Source organism: Eupeodes corollae, chromosome 2 (genome assembly GCF_945859685.1).
Source record: "Eupeodes corollae chromosome 2, idEupCoro1.1, whole genome shotgun sequence".
Lineage (NCBI taxonomy): Eukaryota > Metazoa > Arthropoda > Insecta > Diptera > Syrphidae > Eupeodes > Eupeodes corollae.
Genome location: NC_079148.1, coordinates 58,750,545 through 58,770,107, shown reverse-complemented (window position 1 = coordinate 58,770,107; position 19,563 = coordinate 58,750,545). Strand labels below are relative to the sequence as shown.

At 31.2% G+C, this 19,563-nt stretch overlaps 1 protein-coding gene across 5 annotated transcripts in view; it reads left to right on the top strand.

The window, feature by feature from the left end:
* LOC129946406 (flotillin-2) overlaps window positions 1-19,563 on the top strand; it is a 393,620-nt gene that overhangs the window by 338,772 nt on the left and 35,285 nt on the right. For 3 of the 5 annotated variants that reach the window (XM_056056578.1, XM_056056579.1, XM_056056580.1), the window contains exon 4: window positions 8,393-8,531. In XM_056056578.1, the coding sequence (XP_055912553.1) occupies window positions 8,393-8,531 (139 nt within the window). Of the gene's footprint in view, window positions 1-546; window positions 1,001-8,392; window positions 8,532-19,563 lie in introns of those variants that run through there. The other 2 variants (XM_056056582.1, XM_056056581.1) reach the window with 2 other exon arrangements.

Here is a 19,563-nt window from a genome sequence, read left to right as displayed (position 1 = left end):
TTTTAATAGCACAAAGCTCAAAAAGAGAAACATCGTAAAAAATATTACTAAGAAAACGTCAAAAAGCCCAAATAAAATGCCATATCAACCAAACCAACTTTTAATGTCGTACCACCGAAATTTAGAAATATCATAACGCTCAAAAAATGATTTGTTATTGTAAATACAATTTGAGAAACGCATAAACAAAGAGGTATGTATGTATGGGGGCATATTGCCCCTTTGCAACCACCCTGCTAAGGCCTACTATAGGATTTGGAGAAGGTGCGAAGTTTTGGTGTTGTCTTTGGATTTAAAGAATTTTGTCATGCAGACAACCTCGAACCTTCTCCAAATCCTATAGCGGGCCCAAGCAGGCGGTTGTAGGGGGCCAATAGTTCACTGTTTGTACCCCATAATTTTGAGTGCTAGTAGCAAGTAAGATATTTCGTTTTATTTCAGTTCCAAAATAAACAGTTAATTGTTGAAACACTTAACATTACATGTAAATAAGTAATTTGGGCGTAATGATATTTTAAAACTGATTTGGGCAATACGACATTAATTTTAGTCATTATGACATTTTCTTCTGAAAAAGTTTGCTTCACTTTAAAAATTTGCCTTATTTAGCTTTCTTAAAGTTAAATAAAGCCAAACATTCTTGTGATGAATTCTCGACGTTACAAGTTTTTGGGTGATCTGACATTTTTTTCGTTTAATGTTTCTTTTTTTTTATTTGGAATTTCGTCAAACCCGAAAAAGCTTTAACGCGTTTTTAATTTAAGCGAAAAGACTTAACGCCCGGGATCATATTATTTGAAGAACATCTTGCTTTTTTTGTATAAAAGTCTTCAAAGATTTAAAAAGAAATAATTAAGTATTTTGTAGTGATTTTGCGCCACTTAATGTTTTAAGAGTTTTAATAATTTTGTTTTACAAAACATATTAATATTTTATTTTCTCTTTTAATTTATTTACGTTATTATATCAAAACTAACCCCGTCAGTAGATTAAACAAAATGTAAGTTTAAAAAAAAGAAACATTATAATTTAGGATGTTTTTTTTTATAATTTCAGTCAATTTAGTGATCTATATCTATCTCATGTGTGGGTTATACAAAAATTAGTTCACGTCCGATTTGTTTGCAACTGATGTTTCTATGCTTATAATAAAATTTGTTTGTTTAGTGAAATATGAATGTTTATTTTTACAAAAATATGCACGTTTCTTGTTATGTTGTGTTTAAACATCTACATAAATAATATTTTATATATTTTTTTTCTTTATTCATTACATTTCGTTCACACTTTTACATTGATCCTCCAATTTTATTTTAACATATAAACAATTTTGTTTCAAATATTACCGTTTATGGCTGTATACGAATTAAAAAAATATATTATGCTTCTTCCAAAACTGTTGTTTGTTAAATTTACAATTAAAAAAAAATTACTTTCCTCTTCACTTTCTTTTATATTTATTCGTAAAGTTAAGAAAAAAAAACTTTTATTTGTCTTAAAAAATTATTTGCTGAGAAAAAAAGAAATCAAATCGTTAAAAATGCAACTAAACTTTTTTTAGGGGCATTTTTGAAACAGCAATCATCATCCTTTGGTATAACAAATAAAAAATTTCAAAAATTAGAGGATCAATTACTTACTATTTACAAAATACTTACATTGAGACAGTTATTATCTACAAAAATTAAAATACAACACGGTGTACATTTAATTATAGTATTATTAATTTTAAATTTTACATTTGTAAGCAAACAAATTTAAGAAACAATTTTGTTTTTTTATTTTTTCTTATGTTTTTTTAAAGAATTTTACTTGAGGAAAGAATGCTCGCAGAGCAAAATGAAAGAAATTGTAAAAATGTTTCAATATTTCTTTGTTTGACAACTGAAAATGCTTTGGAATTAAAGCCTTTTAACTACTAGCTTACCATACTCATATTTAAAAAAATACGTTTAATCTTATATGTTAAGACCATTTGAGTCAATTTTGTGTGGGATATCGCAGAACCAAATGCCTTAACGGCAGTACAATAGTACAGTATGGTCAATTTAGACATTCGAAGTAACCTAATTCCCACCAAGCTACAAATCAGTAAGATTGTTTAAAATATCATTAAAAACAAAATTTGAAAGTTCCCCATCTTTCCCCTGAGTTTTTCGCTATTTTCAGCAAAACGGTAAGTTTTATCATAAAAATATTAAAAAAAAAAATTGTAGATCATAAAAGTATCTACAAAAAATTAATGAATACTTTTTTTTCTACGAGCCATCGTTTTTGAGATATATTGATTCAAAAAGTTGTAAAAGTTGTAATCGTCATATTATGCACACGTTTCCTCGCCACCTATCAGGAAGTGTACTTAGCGCGTTTTTCTTGTTGTGGTTTCCAAAGTAGGCATATTCTAGGGTCAGTTTTGATCCTGTTTAATTTGAAACTATTAAAAAATAATGGATATTAGCAGACATTGAAAAGATAAAAGCAATTTAATTTTAAAAAAAGTAGTGAAATTTATTTGTAGTTTAGACTTAAGACCTTGGTCGAACACAGTTATGATACTATGGCAAATATTTGTGCATACCAATTTTAAATGATCTAAATTTGATCGTTTATTCTCTAAAATCACTCGTTCTACAAAATATGTCAACGATTCTGGGATTTCATTATTTAAATCTTCAAATATGCGACTTGGTTAAGGGTAGTTGCAATTATCAAACAACTACTTGAATATCTTCGCGAATGATATCTGCAGCTGCCTCTAGGACTCTGAATCGTTCTTCTTTTTTAATAATTTTTTTTTGTACCAGGCTTAATTTAAAATATCATGATGATTATATACGATACTAAGTTTATCTAAATACTTCAGTTTTATTCGTAGCTTAATCGTTCTGTTATCGAAAGTCGTAGTTTTGGAAATACTCTTTAATTCGTTTAAAGTAAACTGACAGTCATCGCTATTTTGCATGTATGTAAGTAAATATTTCCTCCATTGCTCGATTCGTAGCTTCGTCATTAGGACGACCGATTCCAGTGAAAGTTTTCATGAAAGAAGCATAGCAATCGTGATGATATTTAGCTTCAGCAGCTACTAAATCATTTTCAAGTCGAGCAAGAACAGCTTTTGCTGTAGTATCGTTAATAGTTTGAGCTATTTCCAGAATTGAATTAAATTAAATTAAAAATTAAATTAAATTGAAGCGAATATCTGACGTTTTTTTTTCTCATACTCTTCATTCAATTCCTGGTCATAAAATAGACATTGTTTTTTAGAACAAAAAGCTGATTCACTCGAACGTAATCTAGTACGAGGAGGACTTTGTGCGGATGTACTGGCTTCTTGTTCTTTACGTTGTCTTTTATTAGCTGCAGCAATAGAAGACTTTCGAGTATAATTTTTACGACAACTTTCATGTATTGTCACAGATTTTTAATTTTTAGATACTCCGAAAATTCATCTGCTCTTTCGATACTTGCATTAATCAATGTCTTCATACCACGTTCAACAGTAACAATTTCACTTTCAGTTAAAAGCTTAGCCCAAATATAACAATAATCTGAAATTTTTGTTATAAAATTCAAAACAGCACAATATAGGTTAGGATAAAAAAATGTTTTGACTACTAACTGGCGTTCAAGGCTAACAGTATTTTATTTATTATAGCAGGTATCAGACTCTAGCCACGCACACAATTAAACAGGGGACAGATGTTTTCTCAAGGTTTCAATGGCGTTTAAATTAAGAGACTGGGCTTCATTTTACCTGATATTCTTATAGTTATAACTTATGTATATTTAATATTAGTAGTGTAAGTTACAATAACCGATAGTTAAATATTTTAACATATATTACAAATATAGAGATGTATATATACGTGGCGTACTTATGCATATTATGACGATTACAACTTTTACAACTTTTTGAATCGTTGTATCTCAAAAACAGTGTTTAAAAATAATTGTATGATATTTTTATGATCTAAAATTTTTGCTTGAATTATTTTTATGATAAAACTTACCGTTTTGCTGAAAATTGCGAAAAACCAATTTTCTTTATTTTCAGCTTTTGGTGGGAATTTATGTAACTTTACTCATATTTTTTAGTCAAATTTGTCCGGACAAAGTAACACACCTTCTTCTGTTAATTCAAGTTTTTCACAAGACTCTTTAACTACTTTCCGAGATCATGGATATTTTAACGACTCATTTGCGATTTTTGTTTATTATTTCCCCAATAATTCAATCCAATTCGATTTGTTAAGTTATTTAGAATAGTCTTAATATGAAATGTCTCGAAATCGTGTTCACAGATTCAATACTTTGAATTAAAACTGTATAATACATTTTTTTATTTTGACTCACGAAGTTAAAAAGCAAAAAGAAGACTTCATAAGAATTTACTTTGTGATTTTGTGTATATTTATTTTATATTTATACTTATTTATGTTTATCAAATTTATGATGTCTTTTTTAACATTTTATTTTCTTTTTCTATTTTAATTTCATATCGAACTTAATATTTAATTTGTATTATTTATGATTGAGTGATTCAAATTAAATGCTGAAGTATCACGAATATTCTTATATACCTATCTACTTATATTTCAAAAAAGGTATGTTTTAATTTTATAATTTTCTTGTTTATTTTGTTGTTTAGTTTTTATTTTTGTTTTTGTGGCACTATTTTTTTATTTGTTTTTTAATAATAAGTTTTATCCAGTATAAATTCACCAAATTTGTGTGAATTAAATCATTTAAAAAAATGCATCGACAGTGTTTTTGTTAGTGTGCGTTCGTCATCGGTCATTAATGCACTTGAAATTTTATGTAGACTTGGCCTTTATTTATTTTACTTTTTCTTTTTGTTCAATTAAATTGTATACCTAATGAAGACATACATATGTTTGTACCTTTATTTAAGTTTATTACTTATTTTGATAACCTTAAGGAGTGTGTAACATTCAGGCGTTGAACGTAATTTCGAAAACAAACAAAGCTTTTCATATAGAGTTTTCCAATAAAAGGTTTCATTTTGGATTTAAAAACAGAACATTTCGTAAGAAAAACCAATACATGTTCATATCATTGTAAAGTGGAAAGTATGAAATTAACAAAGAAAAATTATATCAGCAAAATGAATGGCCACGGTATCTTCAGATGCAGCTCCATATCCTTTTCATGAAATCATGCATCACCAATTGGCACATTATTGGCTGTATGTCCTTGATGAGTTCATCAATAATTATATCCTAAATCAAGTAGAGAGCATTGACATATGACGTATTTTTCACGTGCCCTCAAAGTAAAAAGTCTAAAGTTAAAGCATTGGCATATGACGTATTTTTCACGTGCCCTCAAAGTAAAAAGTCTTAAGGCTTGTTAAAGCACTAGACCTTGATGTTCAGTTGTGATAACTTCTTCTAGAAATAACACGTTCTGGAAACTTTTCTTTCAAAACTTTGATTATTTCTTTGCTTTTTTGGGAAGTAGTGCCGTCTTGTTAAAAAATATACGTCGTAAAAAATTATTAAACAAAGCTTCATTTTCCGTAACAGTTGAAAAACCTCATTTTTGAATATTTAAATTTTAATTAAACCGCTTATAATCGCAATACACAAACCGCTAAAGAGTGGCATATTAAGATAATGGCTTTTTAAAAATAATTATTTTATTTTTTAAGCTCTTAATACAACAATTTTGCTTAATGACTTAGCCTCCGTGGTGAAGATATGCCACATCATTCAAGATGATTTACGATGAAAATCTGGATCATTTCGATATGTTTCAATAACTCAATCACACAAGAAACGACGACTCATACAAAGTCTTGACTTATTGCTTAATCTGTAATTTTAAAGCCCTAAGGCCTCCATATATCTTTACCGAAAACACGATTCAAAGTCGTTTTTAGAATCCTTAATTCCAAAGATCACAAGCAATCGAAATACCTGCGTTTTTGTCAACACTACGAACTACAGTAGCCATATTCTTAGTTGTTCTTGAACAACGCACAAGGTATCGATTCTTATTAACTTGCCAAAACAGCTTGAATATTTCCACAAGTTTCACGATTCCAAGTCGATAAGAACTTTGAACTGTAAAATTTGTCAGTGCTTTGTTGAAGTATGCACCAATCAATTTTCAGTAATAAGTGACAGCTGTCTAAATAGTAAGCTATTCAAAATGAAACCTCTTATTGGAAAACACTTTGAATATAAACTTGATTATTCCCAAAACAAACAGTTTCAAATAGGAAAGGAAGAAAGGAAAGAAAAAAATACATTTTACGGTTGAAAATATTACAAATATTTACAAGTACCAATGTCTTTAACTTGACAGTGCTCACAAATAAAACACTATTTGTGACTTATACCAAAACTAATGGTTAACAGCTTTCAAAAACGACATATTTTCCACTTTTTTCTAAAATCAAATCTCTTGTCTCAAATTTATCTCAAAAATTCTGATGGTTCAGGACAATTTGCCTTGTAGACAAATTGATTTTTTTTCACTATACCTATGTGCTTGGGCACACTAGAGGTGGGATCTGTAAAAATAGGTTGGTCTTATTTCTCAAAATTATTTGGCTTTATTTCACTTTTTCGAGGCGCAATATAACCAACTTAATAATTAAATTGAGTGGCACAACAGTCCGTTGGGAACTAGGGCCTAGTGACTTACAACTCTCAACCTTTTCTGTGTGCGAGTTATGTTGTCAGGAATGGAGGGGTCCTACAGTTTATGTGCCGAATCCGAACGGCTAATTTGAGAAAGCACTTTTTCATGACAAGAGTTACTCTTGGAGAATTTGTCAATTCCTCGCAAGAGGCAGTACCCGTAAAAAGACTTTAGATGGCATATGCAGGAATCGAATATAACCAACTGCTTTGGGCTTATTTCACTTTTGTAAAGTGCCATAAGGCCAAGTTTTTCACTTGGCCTTATCTAACGGCAGCACTCGGAAGTATTAAATACTTCTGCTATATTTAAGCTCTTAAGCATCTTGCACATGAGCTACGAACTGCGAACTGAGGATGTTCGCATGCTTTGACTTTTCTTTCACATGAGATTTATTCCTATTCGCAGAGTGGTATGTGGAACGCGAGTAGAGTTTGACAGTTCGTAGCAACCACACTACTTCCAAATTGTTTTTACAAAATTGTCTTGTTTTAGAGAGCAAAATGCAAATTTTATTATCCTTACAGAAGCGTCAATTGGTTTCTTATAATTTAAATAAATTTTTGTATGAAATTCACTTTTTGAAATGTGTAAAATCACGTTTATTCGTCCATTCGTTGTTCGCTCTCATGTGCAAGGCATTTTAGCCTTAACGATGCTCACATTTCGATTCCAACATTGGTACTTGTTTTTTAATAGATTTCTCAGCATAGTTTTCATGGTAAAAATCAAAATTTGTACGAAGTTTTCAAACAATGTGTGGTCGCTAGAAATATTGTGCAACAATGAAACATTATTTGGTTTCGTCTCCATGTTGGGTTAATATTTTGTGTTTATGTGTTCACAGTATGTTAAATTTTTAACTAAGCTTTCAGAAGTTCTGATTTAATATCGATTATATAATTATACATATTTAAGCCTATAAACTTATGCCATTATGTTATTGCCTAGTGAGTTTCAAAATATGCGAGCTGTAACAAACTAGCTCTTAAACTCTCAGTTGACTAATTTGTCTTTGAGGCTTTCAAGGCTTTGAGGCACTAAATTTCACAAATTATGAAAAATTTTAAGTTTTCCTGAATTTTAGTAAGATTGAGTTTTTCTCATCACTCTAAAAATGAAATAAATATTAAATTTCAATTCGAAAATATACCATTTATAAAAATTGAATTCAATCAGGGTCCACGAATGATTCCAAAATAACTTACTTACATAATGAACTATTATTGTTTAAATTATATTGTTTTTACTATTCCCAATATTATTAATAAGTCCTCGATTTATGTTTTAGTATTATTTATTTTTTAAATATTATATTTAAGTTTCTTCGATTTAACACCAAATGGCCAAATACAAAACGCATCCATTGTCCTTTGTTAGACACTGTATAAAATATTGACCTAGACGTATCGCATTTTGAAATGCTTTGATGTATGCGTGTGTGTATATTGTTTTCCTATATTATGTTTTAATTTTCCCAAAAATAATTCTTCCAAAAATCGAAGACTATCATTTATTTTTCTTTGTACTTTATTAAAACAAAAACTCCGTGATAGAGAAAAAATAACAATAATTCAAAACGAATTTCAAAAACAAAAATCAAAACACAAAAAAACACACAAAAACAAAAATAAAAACATGAATTTGACACAGGACCAACAGGATGTTGATTTCTGACCCCTTGCTTTGTTTTTTCCATTTTTTTTCTCTCTTTTTATAGATGATGAACGTGTATTATTTTCACCATCAGGCTGACGAATTACTTGGTACCGCTAGTGAACAATTCTTGGGAAAATCTGTAAAGGAAATCAAACAGACGATTTTGCAAACTTTAGAAGGACATTTGCGTGCTATTCTTGGTAAGTCTATATATAAATTTGATTTTAGCTCATTAGCGGTTCCCTTTTTTGAGGTTAATTATGGGTTTTCACTCAACATTCAACCGACATAAAAGTTGAGGTTGATGATAACCGATTAGTGTCAGTCTAAGTTAAATTTCCAATATATTTAATCTTCCGGGAAAGTAGGTGATTTGGATATTATATTTTTCGGCGATGCCTTAATTTTCTGTTTTGACCTTCATACGAATTGATTTTTCACTAAGTAAAAACTTAACTGTTAGGGGAGAGCCACAATTTTTGAAGCTTGGCATGTCATGCTTTCATGAGTCTCTCGGTTCTAAGAATGGTAAAGTGGGTAATTTGCCATAAGCAATAATTTATATTTTTTAATTTCGGATTTTACGTATAATGTTTTCCATTTTCTTTTTTGTGTAGTAAATTAGGGCGACAAAATAAAAATTATAATTTAAAAAAAATCTCGATACAAGTTAATTTCATACAATTTATGAGTGTTTTAACTTTATAAATAAATTTGGCATTGAATTGAAAGCCTTACGTCTTGCAGCAAATTATTAAGAATTCGTATTTTATTTAAATAAGGTCTGAAATTGTATGAACATCTGTTCTTTAACAAAGTTATGTTAAACATTGAAAACATTCAATTTCAAATTATTGACATTGTTCGAACTCCTTATCGGTATATCAACAATGGGGATAACCGGTTTTTCAATAGAGCCAGGACCGAAAGCGTATAATTATGAAACTGGTATCATGTTATGTTTATGTGTGTCTTGTGTGTTTTTTATCTAAAATGTCGCTGACCATAAAATTGTACGAGTCATGTCAGGGATAGCGGGAACCTACAGTTTTATGTCGAATCCGAACAGCTCATTTGAGAAAGCACTTTCAATGACAATAATTACTCTTCGAGGAGTACCCGTGAAAAAAAACTTTAGGTGGCACATACAGAGATTGAATCCAAGACAGTCCTACACACAAACATCACAAACAATGTATTATTTTTTTGGGCAACTATTTTTTAACTTCCCATAGGAAGTTATTGTAATGGGTCCGATTTGTCAAATTGAAATTTTTGACATTTCTCGACGTTTCAAGGTCATTAGAGTCGAAATAAAAGATTTTTACAAAGATGTCTGCACTTGCGTGTTCGTACGTGCGTACGTTCGCGACGTCTTTTTCGTCATCCAAAGCTCAAGAACCAGAAGAGATATCGACTTCAAATAAATTTTGTTATACATATAAAAATTCAGAAAGATGCAGAAAGGGCTCTCAAGAAAATTGCGTGGGTGGTTTTTTTACCATACAAGTTTAAAAAAAAGGTTAAAATGTTGGTTAACCCTAAATATCTCATAAACCAAAAACGCTAGAGACTTCAATTAAATTTTGTATGTATTATAATGTAACGTGATACCAAAACAGTATATTTTTGAAAAAAAATCCAAATAATGGTTTTTTATAAATCAAAAAACTGAAGAAAAAAAATTTTCACGTCGAAAATTTTACGAATACAAAATGATTTTATCTTCAAAACAGTTTTGTTCAACGAAAAATAAGGTTTTTTAACATCTTGTAAGATTTTGAGAAAAATCTAACTGACTGTTTGTTTATAAAAAATAAAAAAATCTAAAAAAACATTACTCAAAGTTGGTAAAAATTGAATTTCGACTCAAATATCTTTTTAAAAATTTGGGATTATGACTTCCAACTAATTTGAACTTATAAGAAATATTGTTTTCAACATTCTGAAAAAATGGTGAGAAAAATCGAATTAACGCTTTTTTTTACAAAAAATAAAAACCTAAACAAAAACTTGGTAAAAATTGATTTTCGACTCAAAAATCTTTTCAAAATTTTGAGACATTGGCTTTACACTACTTACTTTTATCTTTTAAAAAATATTGTTTTTAACATGCAGTCAAATTTTGAGAAAAATCTAATTAACACTTTTTTTTACAAAAAATAAAAACCTAACAAAAAAACAATACATGGTAAACATTTTGTTTCGACTCAAATAGCTTAAAAATATTGTCTTCAAACTTTTTTGATTTCACAGAAAATATTGTTTTCGATATTCAGTAGTTTTTTCATAAAAATACAACCGTCCGTTTTTTCATAAAAAAAAATAAAATCTACAACAAATAGTAGGTACGCAAATTTGGTAAAAATTGATGTTCGGTTCTTGATATCTCTCAAATTAATTTCGTTTATCCAATTTATAAAAATTTAAGAAATGCTATTAAAATTTGTAAAAATAAAATTGTTCGACTAAAAATCTATTTAAGAGGCTTAATTTTGTATGATATATTTGTAAACATACATTTATTTCGAAAGCTTGTAAGTTTTAAAAAAAGAACGTTATTCACGGTGATTTCATACATGATTCAATTTTCGTAGGCTCCTTAACATATCCATTGAAATGTTGTCAGAATATTAACGAATTGAAGCTTTGAGTTTTTCCCAGACACACACTCGTTTAACACCTGCCTGTAGCGTAAGCCGTTGAACGTTGAATTCTCACCAAAACGGTAACATTGGGCAAATAAAGAAAACTCTTTTGAATCACGTAGGAATCAGTAACTAAGTTCTTGTTTATTTACGTCGCTTCGCCGTGCAGGTAAAAATGATCTTCAACTGTCATCATAATCGCACCTAGAGGGATTTGATCGAATCACTGTGACGATAATGGCTCTTTATTGCATATATGCGCTATTAATTTGACAGACCAGTGCTTCATGGTGGTGCGTCAACGTCACAAGATTCATTTCCCTTACTTAAATAAAGATGGCGTTATGATTTTCTAAAATCCTTTTTATTTTCTAACGCATCCAATCAAATAAACGTATGCACTATGATCTTTTTTCTATACATTTCTAAAGCTACACGGCATTTTATAATGTCATCTAGCCTAAAGAAGGATCCTTCTCAAAATTGGATGCTTTATACGTTCATTGTAGCTTATCCTTAACTCTCAACTACGGGTTAGTCCGGACCAATAAACCGTTTTTTTTAAAATAGAATTCTCATTTTTCAACCATTATCTCAAAAATTGTATCCAATATTTGTGCGAAAAATCTTCATAGTAAAACTATCTATAGTTTAAAGCATTAACTTTCTATTATATTTCCACTAAAATTTCTTTCGATACCACCTTTGTTCAATTTTTCGAAACGTTCTTAATACAAGCCGTGTGCCCTGTCTTTTTTTATCTGAAAAAATGGTCTTAGAGAGACTTCTAATAAAGTATTTTTGAAAAGACAGATACATTTTCGATTCAGAAAATAGAATGAAGAATTGACACCCTCCTACTTTCTATTTAAGAAGTAAATTTGGAAATTCCTATAGTAGGTAAATATGTAACAAGATGTACACAATTTATGTTCATGATTCTTCCTTCATGGATACATATGGGTATGTTCCCACCTTTTCTTCGAAATTTCGACTGTATTTTCAAATAAATAGAAAACTACATAAAACACGTTGACGATGGTGACAAAGCAGAATCGATTTTCTTAAGTCATTTATCAGATCAATATTCCTCCCTTTTTCGTCAACCATACTATTCCAATTAAATTTAATCATTGTGATTATCCTTAAATCCATTATAGAATTAACAACATGTACTTTGTGGCTGAGAAGGAAAAAAGATCAATAAAGCTGTTTGAATTTTCCTGTGTTTAAAAATACGTATACATTGAAGGTTAAGTTCACCCACCACTCTCCTGAGGTTATATTCATGGTTAAGAGGGTTTCCTTGATGACGGTCAAGTAAATTATTGCTTCTTGAACACTTTTGTATAACTCGAAGCTTAAAATAACAAGAATTCCAAGTCGTGACAGTTATTTTTTTAAAGGTCATAATAACTAAGTATTAAGTATGATATTAAACGAATAGTAACAAAATTTTAGTCAAGGTGACAGCTAAGAAATCGTTGAAATATTATTTAAAAATAACGTTTACTTATTTTTAGTCACGGAATGAAATAGGTGAAGACATGTAGTTGGAAGGAAAATGTTGGCGACGACTCGACGGATGGTTGAAAATTGAATTTCCTTAAGGATAAATTTTAAAAGCCCACAAATCTACTAGAGGCTATACCTACATATGTTTAAAATAAAATAAAATATTGATTTTAAGGAGTTTAAAACAAGGTTTTTTTGGTTAGTTTGTATTAAATAAAATTCGAGTTGAAATGGGAGATAAATATAGTGGCCATATTATTGAGTTTCTAAACAAACTAATTTTACATCAAAACTAGTTTAAACGGATTTTCTAGTGTTAAGTTTTTCGCAAAGTTTATTTTATGTCTATAAAACCATTATGACCTTACAATCTATTTTTGTTTTATTGAAATCTAAATTGGAAATCCTTATAAATTAGTTTTTCTGTGCAACTAGTTTCAAAGAAACTCAATAATATACATATGTATATATGTATGTAGCTGAAAGAGAATTAAAAGATTTTGAAAGTTTAAAGTGTTTTGAGTTTCATATTTAGAATAACTTACTGATAAAAAGTGTTTATCGAGGAAAGTTTTGTTTTAAATGCATCCAATATTTCATAAATAACTACCCATGTTTTAAATAAGGTGAAACTTTTGACAAAAGTCCATATAAACACATTCAATTTATTATTGTAGAAGTTTTAATAATTCTACTTTAGTGTCGAACTTGTCAAGTTGTAGAAGCTGAATAAGGTCAATAATTCTCTGGAATATTCTACAGTCCCGAAACCAAAAAAATGCTTCATATCCCGTAGCTTTCCACTACCGTTGCGGTACGACATACAAGTCGGCTGATGTCACTAACTCCCCATCTTGCCTCCTACGATGACATAGTGTTCCTTTCTAATCTTTGTAGCATTACTTAATTGCTGGCTACTGATCCTAAATGTATCCTCTAAATTTCAGCACGATGTTTATAATATTATCTGACTCCTCACCCTATCTCTCATTTCCAATATTATTTCATAATTAGGTTTAATCTAAGGTGTTAAACGTGCCGCTGATCAGAATAGCTGGAGGCCCAATTTAAAAAAAATCAATTAATAACGAAGTCTCCGGATACTTGTCCACCTCTGGGTTAACAAGCGTTATCAGTATAGTGCGAATCTTTCCCGTTTTTAGCAACTCATAGGACCAAATATGAATTGACAAGCAAACAAAAAAAGCGATATTTTTAAGACCTGTACCTGCTCAAGACTGGGTGGCATATTGGCTCTAGGGACTCTTGCCTTTTTTTCCTGAGGCTAGCACAAAAAAGAGGGCAATGACTAATGACTTTTCTGTTGCTAATGACACTATGATAGCTAGAATAGGAAGGTAGCGATACCGATTTCTAGTAGTGGTAGGGTTTTGATAAATGGTTCTATCACTACTAACGAGAGTGCACCTCTCAACAAGAGCAAAATGAATTTCAGACCTTCAAAAAGCTCCTATAAACAAAGGCGGCAAACTGCGAGAATCCTAAAAGCCCTCTCGTGTATTATTAGAGGTTGGAAGGTTTCCGCAGCAAACCGCTCGTATCGAATGGGAAGAGGGTGTTTTTGCCACTACAAGGACCAGTACTGACTCGACCTCAAAACCTACCTATATCAAACCCACAAGCATAATTGTTTTATGAATCATGTAGTATCACAATTGGCCAACAACTGGCTTAAGTGTGTCCTATTTTATCACGGGCAGCTACTTTAACCTAACCATTTAACCTAAGGTTTTGTGTCTTTTGGGTTTAGATTGTTTTATTTTTAAATTTGTTGGTGTCTGACGCTAGAATATAAGAAACATATTAATTTTAAGGCTTTAACACTAAAACTCGATCTTTTCAGACTAAGGCACCTGTTATCATTGGTTTTTATCATTGAAAGCAAACATTGGAATTTTCTTGAAAGGTCATAGCTATTATTAAAAGTGTCTGCCATAGAAAAAAATGTCCTGATTGAAATCCACCGAAAAACTTTTACTGAAATCTACCATTGGAATTGTGTGAAAGTGGAACACAAATCGGTGAAACGATTCGTTTCACTTTTGAACATAAAAGTATCAATTGTTCAGGAAAATGAATTTTCCTCCGGAAAATAGAAAAATACATTTTTAGAGAAAAACAAATGCGCAATTACACTTTGTTTCCTCAACAAAAATTGTTTGTGTGATTTCCGATCGATCAGTATATAATTTTCATTTCTAATGGAAGGAAAACATAGTCAAACATCAATTCAAACATTTTCCCAGATCGATTTTAATGATAGCTACAACTGGCCCCTAAGTCTTAATTTCTTGACAGAAAGATTGTACGAAGACCATAGAACAAAAAACAACATTAACCAAAATTTAAACTTCGTTGATAAATTGAGCGTATCAGAAAAAAATTTAATGACAAAAAAAGAAACTATCACTTGTAATTAAATAATTTACCAAAAGTCTAAAGGTGAACATTACGACTTTTCGGTCTGTGAATGGTGTTTTTCTTACTTGAAACTCATGAATTTAACTGTTACCATTGTTTTTAACAATTTTCAATACAAAATGTTTGATGAGTTATTGCTCCAAATTGAATTAATGTTTCACATTTTATTACTCGTGATTATTACTTTTACGAATCTGCCCTACCCAAGCCTACAATTCTTATCAGTTTCAGTTTTAATTCAATCAGATGTATATTTTTCGAGGTTAATTAAATATAAATTCTCGAATCAAGAATAACTTAAATGAGTTCTTAAACGAATCTATTCATTCATACGCATATACCTTTTAGCGTAGGTAGGTAAGATATACTCGTATATTTCCTTTCACGCTCAGTTGAAAGTTAATTTCCTACAAAAATGTAATTTATTTGACATTGAGTTTTCTGTGGCAAAAATACTATCATAATCATATCAACAACGACGTCAACTATAAAAAACACTTTTTTACTTCTTTACTATTCATATAAAATGTGGGTTGATATGAAATGAAGACTCAATTGTCACAAATGCTTATTGAATGCTTTTTATTGATTCCACATCAGAAAATACAAATATAAATTGAACTCTTAGGGTCGTCTTGGGGGAGGATACTTTCATTTTATGATTCATTTACTTCAAGGGAATCCGTAAGAAAGACAGTATCAAGAAAATGGGCCTGAGGAAAGATTGATATAGGTACAAAGAACAACAAAAAAAGAAAGGAGAAAAGTAATAAAACTAAACTATCACTGGCTGCTGAATGATTTTGTTGCTGGAATTAAAGTAATCATTATTACGTAGCTGGTCCTAATTTTGTTTCCTCTCAATATACGAACCGCTCTAGGGTGAAGGCGATCTAGATTGAAATGTGTATTCGTTCGACAATTGATTCAGGAAAATTAAAACCAAGTCGTAGGTGGACGCTGCAAATAGCAGACATTGGAAATAATTCCCAACAACGTCTGTGTCATTAAAAGGATACTCCCTTCGCCCATTTGTTTTTATTTTAGGATGAGTGTTCTTTATAGATTTTTTTAAAAGGTTAAGACTTGAAGAACACTGAAAAATAATTTTGGTGAAACAATTACATGAAGCTACTAGACTTCAGGGTCAAGGGACCTATCCCAGTCGTCTTTCCATTTTATTTTGAATTAAAAATAAAATCAAAGTTTGCAAGTGATTGCAGCATGATTTCGAATGTAAAAGATAGGGAATTTTAGTTGGTACAAGAAGTTAAAATCACTATGATTTTAGTTATTCTTCGTGCTTAAATCTAAAAAAAAATCTTATTTTGAAAACAAAACACAACAATGTATTTTATACTACTTCACTTTCTTATCAATACGTTGAATTGCACTCAATATGCGCGCTCAAATCAAAGTAACCCTAACAACTGGTGTGTCATGATAATGTAAGGGATTTTCCAATAAGACTATCTCGTTATTTGAGAAGTTGTCAAATCTTGAAGCTATGGTCTTTCGACATTTGACAAGCAAAGAAATCATTGCGTGTACACTTTCTAACAAATCATTGAAATTCGTTAAATTCACTATTAAAATGTTGACAAATTTTAGTCAAAACCACGACTAAAGCCCTTTTGGGTCATTGTGAAGTTAAATCTTTTGCTTTTACTAAAAACAAATACAAATTTTTTAAAAACATTTTTTTTATATTGTACGCGCACTCAAGGGGATATGAACACTCTTATAATGATTATAAACAGTGCGAGTAATTAGGAAGGGAGGATAGGATTTGAAAGAAGATACCGATGCACATTGGTTTTGAATGCCTGCATATTCTAATGAGTGGGAAATATTGAGTCTGGTAAAGTATTCCACATTCGTGTAGTGCGACTAAAAAAAGAATCTCTGTACTTTACAGTACGACCGAAATCGGGCTCAAGGGTAAACTGATGGGCATTCCTAAAAGAACGAGTATTACGGTTGAATTGTTGGAGTGGAGGAATGCAACTGGCATTGCTTATGGAAGTAGCGATAAAATAATGGGAGACATGAAACCTTACGACGGTGCTCGAGAGATGCAAAATTTTCAGTTAGACAACGGGCACCTATCATTTTTAGAACTCTCTTTTGAATTCTGTCCAAGAGTGAGTTATAGGAGCACCAGATCAGAAAAAATTCTCGCATCATCGGAGAAAAACTAAACACTAAGCAGAATTTTTGGCGATGTCAAATATGTGATCACTCCACAACAAGTGGCTTGTAATGCACATACCTAGGACTGATAACTGTTCCCATTTCGGGAGGGTTACGCTTTTGCGAAAGTAGACAGCATTGAGTTTTCGAAGCATTAAATTCTACACGGGTTTTGATTCCCCATTGAACAATGGTTAAGATCAGAATTTAATGAGCTTATCATATGCTGCCGTTGGTAGTCCACATCCGAAGTAAAAGGATAAGAATCTAAAAACGAATATGAAAAGCTGACGGTACTGTCATCCGCGAAAAAATTTAGTCTGTTAGAAGTTTCAGACAAAATATCATTTATAAAAATAAGTAAGAGCGACGGAGACAAAACGGAGCCCTGGGGCACACCAGCGTTTATTTTGTGAACATCAGACTTGAACCCGTCGAATACTTCTTGATTTGAACGGTCCGAATTTCTAACCCAACGAAGAAGGGATTCATCAATAGCAAATGCAAGCATTTTCGATAAGAGAGCTTGATGCCAAACTCTATCAAATGTTTTTGAAATATCAAGTGCAATAATCTTAGTATCTCAAAAACGATGTTAAGATTTGTTCCACTGTTCGGTGAGATAAACCATGAGATCACCAGCAGACATATTGCAACGAAAGCCATGCTGCCGGTTATTAAGAAGTTTTCGTTCTTCAAGATATTTCTTAAGCCGAAAATTGATCAGCGTTTCCATGACCTTGAAAAGAAGGGTTGTAAGTCCAATTGGACGATAGTTAAATAGTGAAGAGGATTCGCCATTTTTAGGGACAAATGCAGTTTTCCATCCACTCGGAAAGAGACCTGTAGAATAGGACATATTTAAAAAGCTTACGCAGTGGTTTTGCCAGCGTTGAAGAACACCTCTTCAGAACAATAGCGGGGATACTATCCGGGCCAGCGGATTTATGAATGTCAAGATTTTTAAGTACTCTAGTAAATGAACGAGGGCGAAAGTATATTCGTCCCATAAAATCGTTTACGCTTTCAAGTACAGGCGGAGTCATATCACTCACTAGCATCATCAAATTAACAGCAAACTGTGCTGCAATCAAATTGGCTTTATCAATCGAGCTTACATAGTGAGTGTCATTGGAAACGACGAAGACGTAGTTTTACGCACATTTTTTACAAATGACCAGAAATTTTTACTACCGTTGGGACATTGAAGTATTCTTTGTCGTTATTTCTGGTCATGCAAAAATTTAATGCGTCGTATATGTCCTTTACATGTCTTTCTAGCTTGTTTGAACTTATTCCGGTTTCCCTCAGAGTGGCTTTGTAGTTTCGGAAACTTACATTTTTGATCCTAATAATCTCTTTACAGCTCGAATCAAACCATGAGTTTTCTTTGGGTTTGATAGATTTTACCCTATTCAAGATAAAATTTCTCATTCCACAAAGAATTAAGTTTGTAATCATATCTGCACTGGAATCCACGTCACTATCGAGGACCAGTTATAACTCGCAGGAGTTGTTTGGAAATAGAAATTTACAGATATGACACAATGGTCTGATGTGCCTAGAGGCGGTAATACACTGACAGTATATTTATAAGGATCAGAAGTAAGAAACAAGTCTAGAGTGTTGGCGGATTGACCTGCAACGTCAGGAATCCGAGTTGGTTCTTTAACTAACTGAGTCAGGTGGTTTAACTCAGCAAAAATCTCGACATACCTTCCTTCTGATGTTTTCTGACCCGAATAGCGTAGCCTCGAAGAATTATGTACATTAAAACCTTCCGTAACAACGATCTCACAAAATGGGATACAATTCTCTGGATAGAGTTGGACAGCGCATCGAATTCGTTTGAAGTCGAATTACTATCCAAACTTGGGCTGCGATAAATAAAACAAGTATGTATGATGTGCCTTTGAACAGTAAATTTGAACCGTATAATATTAAAAAAATTTGTATAAGAACATATCAAAATGAAACCTCTTATAGAAAACCAAGCATAATCCTTTTTTTCTTATGATAAAAAATTAGCCAGTCGTAAATTAAAAATTCCCGTATTAGTTATTTTACAAAATGATATAATAAACTTGCAGAAGGTTTTTAAACTCCTTCCATCAATAATATGTTTATTCTTGAAACACACAACCTTCCTTGCAGAGAACCCTAAAGCCTTCGCTGATGATAGGTTGTTAAACTTACATGTTTATTAAATGTTAAATAAATATAAACATAAAATACAAGCATCATTCATGGCCAGTATAGTTAATAGCTTTTGTTCTACCTTTTATATTCATTCATATAAAGTCGGTTTTAGGTTGATTTATGATCAAGTTCTACCCAAGTGTAAAGCACACAAAATTATAGAAGGTTCTGTCACCGTAACCGCCGCCGCTACTGCAAACCCCATAATAGACACGATAACTTTTGTTTCACATTA